The sequence below is a fragment of the Terrapene carolina genome, unplaced genomic scaffold, assembly GCF_002925995.2.
Source record: "Terrapene carolina triunguis isolate 2854851 unplaced genomic scaffold, T_m_triunguis-2.0 Scaffold517, whole genome shotgun sequence".
Classification (NCBI taxonomy): Eukaryota; Metazoa; Chordata; order Testudines; family Emydidae; genus Terrapene; species Terrapene triunguis.
This window is the reverse complement of record NW_020664868.1, coordinates 3619762-3629401: the sequence shown is the minus strand read 5'-3', so window position 1 is coordinate 3629401 and position 9640 is coordinate 3619762. Positions and strand designations below refer to the sequence as shown.

Here is a 9640-nt window from a genome sequence, read left to right as displayed (position 1 = left end):
CAAACTATTTAGCTTAACTGTTGCCTGACCTATTGATTGTTTATTAATTATATTTATTACTTAAGAATTCCCCATTAACACTCTGAGGTTTGGTAGGTTCTTGTCTCCAGCTCAGGCCCAATATTATTAAAATGAAAGGTCAGTTGGGAACCCGGGTGTGCTTGGTTGCAATACTCGCACTCGTTTTATTAACACAACTGGTAAAATTGCAACATGCCAAGCCAGCAAGGTAGATCGAGATAATACAGAAAAGTGCATTTGAGCATCTATATACTCACACCATCCCTTGCTGAACAACCTGAAGTGTTAGTTATTATCCTCCTCGTCACCATCACCAGTGGTCGTAACCCTGGCACCTCCCAGGAGTTCCATCTCCCAAGGCACTCAGGCCAGGATACAACTTTTAAACGGTGTTACACAGATGCCACTATGCCTAATGTTCAGGAGGGGCTTCTCCCCTTTTCCTCGTTTGTATTTCCTAATGTGATTGGGGGCCCCTTCTCCCATAGACTACTAGCCTGTTTACCTCACGCTTATTAGCATATATGTCAATTAGTTACCGTCGGCACCCTTGTGGTCAGCCATCTGCTGATGTTCCTAACTTAAAATATCCCCCCAAGCTGATAGAAACTAGCATCTCGTGACTACCTGAGAGCAGTTTAGTCACCATAGTTTTCTGTCCTGCGAGATCTTCTGAGCCAGGGTCCCTCCTAAGGTTAGCTGTTCATGCTAACGTTTTGGGGGCCATATGCCTTGCTTAGTTTAGCTAAGCTATTGTCTTGGAGGCCCGTCTCACTGCGTTATTGCTTTAACTTGTACTCCTGCCTTACCTAGCAAACACCTACAGGCTACATAAAGAGAAGGTTAGGGGGAGGCTTGATCTCAGCCTACATGGGAAACAAATAGTTAATGACGGGCCCTTCAATCTAGCAGGGAAACGCCTACCACAACTCAAGGGCTGGAAGCTGAAGCTAGACGGATTCAGACTGGAAAGAGCGTACATTTTTAACAGTGAGTAATTACGCTTATCAAGGGCCATGGTGGATTCTCCGTCACCTACAGTTTTTAAATCCAGACGGGATGTTTTTTCTAAAAGCGCCACTCTAGGAATTATTTTGGGGCAGTTCTCTGGCCTGTGCTATCCAGCAGGTCAGGCGAGGTGATCCCAATAGTCCCTTCTGGCCTGGGGAATCTGAACTGTTGAGGATCTGGGCCCAAATGGGAACTGGTTTGATCTTTGCGATCAGATATCGCTTTGGAGCTCCACGATACCCCCCAGGCTCAGCAATGCGGTGTTTAAAACTCTCCCCAACTGACAGCTGCCCCTGGGATCTGTCAGAAAACATCCCCGAGACACGCCAGGGCAGTTCTCTCACGCCATTCCTTGCTGTAAAGAAATCCACAAGGTTGTAATGATGGAGCCCTAGTTAGAAATCTAGAATGACAATAAATAAATGCAACAGAGCCCTGTGGCACCTTATAGATTTCCAGATCCAGACTAACACGGCTACCCCTCTGATAATAAATAAATGGAGGCTCATGGCATGGACTGGTGGCTTTTGAAGAAATGGCTAGGCCCAGTTCCTCAAAGGTATTTAGGTACCTAACTCGCAGGAAATTGAGGGGAGTCAGGTGCCTGCAAGTGCCCACATCTGCACAGATCCCCTGCATTTTAGCATGTTTCCTTCACCCTATCATCAGTTCTCGCCTATGAGCCCTTGGATTTGTTGCACTCCTAGATGCAGTGTATATCCCCTTTCCATTGATGAAGTGGGCAAGTGGCGAACTAATGAATAAACTTGCAGTTTGTCTTGAGCAGTGCAAGACGGTCTATTCCTGAGGCACAACGCTGGGAGCTGGGGGGATTGGCTGGTGCCTTTCTCTGTGTGATTCATGAGTGGCTCTGGGAGCATTCATGCAATCTCTCCGGGTGAGGGCTCCATATGCGGTTGTGCTGAGTGATCACAGCGCCCGGAGGGGTTTGCTGCTTGTCACTAGCAAAACATTGTGAGAGACAGCCCAGGCTGGAGAGTTAAGGTGGCACAGTGGTCCCACAGTGCCAGGCTGCACCCCAGGGATCCTGTCACAAGACTATTGTCTCCCAAACAGTGTGAGAGTGGTAAAAACAAATCCATATAGCCATCAGGGAGCTGCTGGAGGGAGAATAGGGCAGAAGGTCCCAGCGACAGTAAAAATATGTCCACTAGCTGTAGTGCAGCTGGGGGGGAAGGGAAGCTGGGTCCTCTGCCTGTTGCAGAGGAAGTAAGCCAATCCACCACAGAAAAAGAGAAGCGGGAATGCCTCCCGCACAGACAGGCAGGGTTGATCAGGAGGAAGATGAGGAGTTGCACTGAGGGGCCAAAGCAGGAGTCGAGGGACGAGCTCGGTTCCAGTGAATGCAGCCTCATCCCAGGACTAGCTATTACCATCGAGAATCAAGCTGTGTAGCCCTTCCGCAGGAGACCTGGGCCTGGCTTGTTTACCGCAGGGCCTGCCAAACCCATGCAGTGTAGCCCAGTTCCTGCCAGCAGAGGGCAGCACCGCCCATCCTCTTCACATGCCATTGCTGGACACAGATGGGAAATCCGTATCCAGTCTGAGCATTGGGGGCTGCCCCCCTGGCCTGAGCAGGGGCAGGGTTACAGGGAAGCCCGGCTCAAGCTCTCTGTGTGGGGAGGAAGCAGTGGGGCAAGACAATGGGCAAATTAAGTCGCCTACAAGTTAAGCCGCTGCAGAGCCCCATACAACCTTCTGCTGTTCTGCAGACCCCCTTTCGACTGGCCCAGTGTAGCTGGGTCACTGCCCATAGACCCAGAACCATACAGGGGAGACCTACCCCTTCTCTCTGGGGGAACTGGTGCTTCTCAGAGCCCCTGCCATGAGGCTTTGGGGAAAAACTGCAGAAAGGAACGAGCTAGAGACTCCAGCCGGGAGCAGCAGGGGACTCTGCAGCAGACTGGACTTTCCTCCCACCCTCTTCCTCTCTGCTCCCCCCTCCCTTCCTAAACCCACCCAAATAAAATCATGGCCCGAACCTGCCCTTTGATGCCATCACCTTGTTCACGCTCCACCCTTGCCCCAGCCTGGCTCTGTCCGGTCTTATTCAATTGTCCACATGGAAGGGCAGACTGCTACCACTTGTACAGCCCCTGGCACAATGCCATCCCCTATAATAAATATGATTAACAACAATAAAGGGAGTCTAGATCAATCCTTTAAATCTGGCCCACAGTGGAAGAACAGCTTGGGCTATGCTTCCTTATGCACTTAGGGTAGCTTGGGAGGTTACCAGTAGAAAGTCAGGTCCTGTCTTGGCTACCATAGATGATGCTGTGGATAACTGGAGAACCAGGAGGTGTAAGTCAGACACTGGGAAGGGACACCATGTTGGAAAAGGCCTAGTTCACAGCAGTCATCCTAGAGCAGGGATAGGCACCTGTGGCACGCGAGCTGATTTTCAGTGGCACTCACACTGCCCGGGTCCTGGCCACTGGTCCGGGGGGCTCTGCATTTTAATTTAATTTTAAATGAAGCTTCTTAAACATTTTAAAAACCTTATTTACTTTACATACGATAGTTTAGTTCTATGTTATAGACTTCTAGAAAGAGACCTTCTAAAAACGTTAAAATGTATGACTGGCACATGAAACGTTAAATTAGAGTGAATAAATGAAGACTCGGCACACCCCTTCTGAAAGGTTGCCGAGCCCTGGGCTAGAGGCGCTCCTCTTCCAACCCCAACAGAACAAGACTGGATCGGGCCGGTATTTAAAGGACAACAGTCAAATGGAAGCAGTAGTGTGGAAAAAAAAGGAGAAAGAAAACAATCTTTATTCATCTCTAAGCAGTACACAAGGGCAGCGCCGTCCCTCCTGCTGTCACCTGCTCGCCAACTTTCACCTGCAGTCATCCAGGGTGCAGCCAGCAGTTTAATGATTCTCATGCTCTGCTGTGCCAAAGCCCATGCAAGTGAGTGGAGGCAGATTCCAGGCCCCCGGAGGCTGCAAGCCAAGGCGGGTGCCGGCTTTCGGAGACTTGCTCGCACTGGGTGATTGTGCAGCATTGGATTTCCCTAGGATGGGGGAGAGGGAAGGCTCAGGGGCTGGCTCCAGGGGAGGCAGCCTCGGGCAGGAAAGCAGGCGGGAACCATATGGCTGGGCCAACCTGACTCAGCGCAGATGGGAAGTGAAGCCCAGCCGTGGCACAATCGGCAGCTGGTCCCATATCCAATAGCCCAGGGACTGCATGAACCAGCGTTCCCTGCTTTTTCCGCGTGCTAGGACCTGGTTCTTTACTCTGTCTTTATTGACCTCCCCTCCCCCACATACTGCCTATGATGCCCATCATCTGAGGGTTAGCTCACTGCTCCCCCTCACCTCCGCTGCCAGCCTAAAGTAAGGGGGCCCTGGCACAGGCCCTATTGGGGCCCCGCAGACCAGCCACAGCAGCAGAGCCTGCCTGTTCTGAGGCCACGCTAGGAGGGTCACAGCGTACAAAGCACAAACACACCCGTGGACAGTCTTGTTTTATTGTTTACACAGTCAAGACTATAGACACATTTTAGAGTTACAGTCATTGCAGCATTGAGGACAGACACTGCCACCACCCGCGCCGAGCGCCCTTGAGAGCAGCACTGCCCCTGCAGGGCTCCTACCAGCAATTCCTTTGGCATTGTGTACTTTGGACGTGCACCTGCATCCCCGTCCCCATCCGTCTCAGGGACAGTGGGGAGATCTCAGCCCAAGGACCGGTCTAGGGATTTGTTCATGCTTCCAAAAGGCTGAAGCAGATTCAGATAGACCTGTACCCAACCTTCCTGCACCCACAGGCACTGATCTGTGGCCAGTGTAAGCCACACTCCGCTGCTCCTACACGCAGGTACCTTCTGGAGATGGAAATTCTTGTCTCCAGGGATAACTTTCAAGCCCAACAGGTGATGAGGAGACCTGCAGTCCCCCCAGCAGAGTCTGCCTGAGAATCACGGAGCTGCCACTACCGTTACTCTTGCTTCAAATTGTGCTTCCATCTCCCCGGGACTGGGATGGCAAAGATCCACTGAAATCCAGGGTCAGTACTGACCGGGGCGGGACCCAAGCCTGAGGAGTGCTATATCACCGTAGCAGCTATGGGGCCTAAGCAAGGCTCAGACCCCAGTGGGGGATGCCCCTCAAATCACCACCCCCAGGATTCAGTTATCCCCCATATTGGGCCTTTTCTCACCCCCTTCTGGAACAAAGGGGCTGGAGTCTCTGCCCAGGTCACGCTGGTGAGAGGCAGCTGGCGCAGGCCAGCCCAGGTGGGAGCATGCCCCTGCAAAGCCCTACCTGTGTTACTGCGGGCTGGATCCGACCCTGGATCTGGGGGCATAGCCGCTGGTTCTTGGAGCTGGGATGCCCTAGAATTATTTCCAAGGCAACGGCAGAATGGGTCTATCCTTCGGGGGGAAATTATGGGCAGGCCTTGGAGGACTAGCAACAGATACCTCCAGCTGTGCTAGCTGGCCCAACCTTAGAGCAAACTGGGCCAGAGGGTGTTGTAGGTGGCTGGGCTAAAACCCAGGTTATCTGCCTCCCCTGAGGGAAGGAGACTGGCTGAAGGTCACCGTGAAGCTAGGGCAGAGGTCAAGAGGCCCATGCTACAGCCCAAAGACAGCCGCGCTACCGGCAGTACCGCTTGTGCCTCTAGAGCCGGCTCACCCGCAGCTCCGGTTTCTTCCCTCACCTGGAGTAATGATCCTGCCTGCCACTGGTTGGTTGCCATGGAGACGGCTGCCAGAGGAACACTTGGCACAAAGCCACTTAATGCCCTGAAGCGCCTGTTTCGTGCCAATGTCCCCAGCAGCGAGAGCAGCATTAAAAATATTCCCGCCCCAGCAAAGGGAGTTCACACGGGGATCAGCCGGGGCTTGTTCTCACCAGCGAGCGGCTCGGTTCTCCCAACACCCCCCACTGAACCCTCAACTCAGCCTGAGTCCTGAGAGGGCAAACGAAGGGCCTCCAAAAGCCCAAGTAAAACCAGCGTTAAAGAACCAGCTTGAGTAACAGAAACGCTCATCCCCTGGCCTAGCGGGGAATCAGCCAGAGACACTGGGTCAGTAACAGCACATGGAGCCGGCAGAGCGGGCAATCACATCCAAGATCCGGCCAGTATTGCAAACACCCTCCCCTGTCAGATCTACCGAGGGGCCTGGTATCTTCTCCCAGCCTGCCCCCCATCTGTTTAAAACGGGGTCGGACCGTGATGCCAAGAGCAAACCCATCCCCCTCTCGTGATTCCTCACCCCAAAGTCTCTGGGGAAAATACAGCAGAGATTCAAACGGACCAACTCACCGGACTGTGGCTGTGGCTGAGGTCAATACTTAAGCGCTACCAGGGCCTGACAGCTCCCAGAACGGCTTGCTGGGGAACGGAACAGAACAAGCCATTCGCCCCCAAGAACAGCCCCAGATCAGAGCCCCCCACGGCTGGTCGTGGCACAGGCGAGAGCAGCAGGTTCCAGCTGGCCTCGGAACAGCCCTGCAGGATTTGGGTCTACAAGGCTAAGGAGTGAATGAGGCCAGAGGAACCGCAGCCTGTCCGAGGTTATGCTGAAGAGCCAGAGGGTTGACACATCAGCACTGAGCTGTAACCCTTGGCTGGGGTGTCCAGCCCAAGAAGCAGGGCTTGGAGTCAAATAATTAAGGCAATGCCTAGCTGGAGTGTTGACGTACAGGCTTCCCCATCAGTCCAGGATCTGTCCCATCCCCTTTTCATGGTAGATGCCACGTGCAGCCTCCAGTCCACTGGTGCTGTCTAAGGGCTCCCTCCCCTCTAGTCTGGAGAGACCAACTCACTTGTATCGTTTAAATAGCAAAATAAATTACGTCAGCCTGGCTGGAGCAACCAGTTTCTCGGGACACCAAGAGACCGTGGGACACAGACACATGACTCCACACCAACGTCAGCACCGGCTCCTCCGGGACCGGCGTGACAGACAGGACTGGACCACAGCCACACAGACAAAGGCACAAGCTGTTTCACAACCGAGTTGTAGCCACATGGAGAGAATGCGGGGGGATCTCTTCCAGGGACCCCCAGCCGGAGCTCTGGCGGAGCTAGAGTATCAAGTCTTTCAGGCAAGGAGAGGTCAGAGGTCAGGAGGGGCCCGCGAGCCAGCCGGCCTCCACTCGAGCAGCTGAGCGCACAACGGAAAGTGGCGTTACCGGTCGTTCAAGAAACGCCAGATGCTTAAGCACATTTAAAGCACAAGGAGGTCAGTTCTGGTGCTTGCTTGGTCCAGAAAATTAACAGGAAGAGGGCAGGGGTGGGAGGGAAGACCTCAGAAGGTCAGAGGCAAGGAGTGATTCAAGAGGCCCCTGAGCCAGCACAGGCTGCAGCCAGCGTCAGGAGAATGGGATTGACATAGAAAAGGAATAAGAGGTGGGGCTGGGAGCCCAGCCTAGATTCCAGCTCCCTCAACACGAGTCAGATTGGTGGGTGTCAGGGGGTCACTCTAGAGAGCTGTCAGAATTGTCTCGAGCTAATCAGCCCCCTCACAGAGATTGCCTCGGCCCAGGAGGTTCAAGGTTTAAGAAAACCAGAAGTGGCCGTTTCTGCCCTGATTGACACATCTTTAAAAAGGAACCATAAAAAAGGAAAAGTCTCCGACCAGGACCACGCTCCAGGCACTGATTACATCACAGACTCCTTCTCGCAGGAGCCAACGGCAGCCAGCGCGACGGGCCCGTCTCTCTTGATCAGTGGGGAGCCTTCCTCCTCGCCCGGAACCTTGCTGGGGCCCAAGTCCTCAGTCTTGATCTCCATCAGCTCCTCGGCTTCAGCCTTCCCCATTGTCCTCTCTGTGTACACCTGCAGGAGGCCGGCTCCAAAGGCGTCTCCTTCCACGTTGAGGACGGTGCAGGTGCGGTCCCTGAACAAACATAGGAGGATTGGTGGGTGAGCAGACAGGCGACAGCAGGGAGTCAGACACTGCTCCCCAGCTCTGAACCAGGGGCAGGGGCTTCAGTGCCACCGGGAGACGGCAGCCCAGCGCTGCCACAAAGCCCCTGCCCAGCAACCCAGAGCCCTTCACGCAGCTCTTGACCTCTGGTTGGGCTGGATGCTGACTTGGCACAACCGTGGCAGATGCCGCCAGAGGATTTCTAGAGCAGGAGGAATGCTGCACCCCACAGGATACACCCTTGTGCCCCAGGGCACGTCCCATTCAGAGACGGGGATTTGCTCCGAGCTGGTCCCACTCAATCAGGCTTTTTAGCTGCTAGGCCCAGAGTGTTCAGACATGGGGAAGTAGCACCGAGACCACTAACCAGGCCAGCTAGTTCCCTAGCTCACCTTGGACAGGAGCCAGCAGCAGCCTCCTCGCACTGATCATGCCCACGATCGAGACTCTCTTCCCCGTCCTGACCTACCCACTCCCCTCCCGTGCCTGGTTACATGCAAGGGCAACCTCACAGGCATCTGCCCCAAAGGCTGCTCTCGTGGGAGACTAACCCACGCACCCCCTTGCTTCAGCTGCCCACTGGCAAAGCGGCACTGCACTGTGCCGCGGGGCTTGTCTACGTGGCACCGTCCCTTCCCCTTTGGAAGCAGGGGCGGCTGCGCGGCAGGCGAATGCAGCAACCGCAGCCTTGCAGAAGCTGAGCTGCAGGCTGGCCAAAGGAACAGCCCCGTCCAAGCGGAGACAGCCTACGGGGAGTGCAGTCTTGTGTCACTTTGCCCAGGGCTCTCCCCGTGCGAGACTGCTCTCAGCTGGTTTAACGTGCTCTGCTGAGGCTGCAGAAATGTAGGGGGCCCCCGGGAAGCGGATTCCCACGGACCCAGCCAGCCGGCCCATTCCAGGCAGCTGCACCCGCCGAGCCCATCAGACAGATCTGTCTGTTCTACCCCGTACAGCCCATGTGAGTGTCTTTGCCCCCCTGTCCTGCCCTTACACAAGCCAGTCCACAGCCAGGATGAGGGAGATGTCGTTTGTCGGCAGCCCAACGGCTTCCAGGATGATGGCGAGGGTGAGGACGCCACCGGCAGGGATCCCCGCTGCCCCCACGCTGGAGGCTGTAGCTGTGACACTGCAGGGCAGAGAGAGAGATCAGACACGTCACCAGTGCAGCAGGGGTGCTCTTACATAGCACTTTTCACTGGTGGATCTCAAAGCACTTCACAATGTAACTCACTTAACCTCACAACCCCCCTCCCCCGGTGGGGCGGGGCGGGGCAGGGCTCTTATTCCCATTGTGCAGATGGGGAAACTGAGGCACGCAGGGGCCAAGTGACTTGCCCAAGGTCCCACAGTCTGTAGTGGAGCTGAGACTTGAACCCAGGTATCCAAGTCCTTGGGTAGTGCCCTAACCACCTGATCCTTGAGTTAAGGAGTACGTGGCCAACGGATGTGTGTCAGCACCGCTCAGAGAAGGGACCTCCCAGCAGCACAACCAGCCAGTGACAGGCCCCACGCCAGCCAGCAAAGCCAAGGGCAGAGTGAGCTCTTCCCCTTCCACCCACTGCTGGGGAGGAGCGTGGGCAGCATCTCTCGACTAAGGAGGAAGAATCCGGCTCTAATGAGCCACGGGACAATCACGGGACACTCTGATCACTGACCCTCTGGTCACCTTGTGTGATCTGTACTGGATGGATCAGCATGGCT

General features: G+C 54.8%; 1 protein-coding gene across 1 annotated transcript in view; it reads right to left on the bottom strand.

Annotated features, from left to right (window-relative positions):
• Positions 1-3998: 3998 nt before the first annotated feature.
• Positions 3999-9640, bottom strand: part of SLC1A5 (solute carrier family 1 member 5) — a 29269-nt gene continuing 23627 nt past the window's right edge. Inside the window, exons 7-8 of the mRNA XM_024219174.3 lie at positions 8931-9065; positions 3999-7909 (exon numbers count right to left, since the gene is read on the bottom strand). Coding sequence (XP_024074942.2) covers positions 7672-7909; positions 8931-9065 — 373 coding nt within the window. The 3' untranslated portion in view covers positions 3999-7671. The remainder of the gene's footprint in view (positions 7910-8930; positions 9066-9640) is intronic.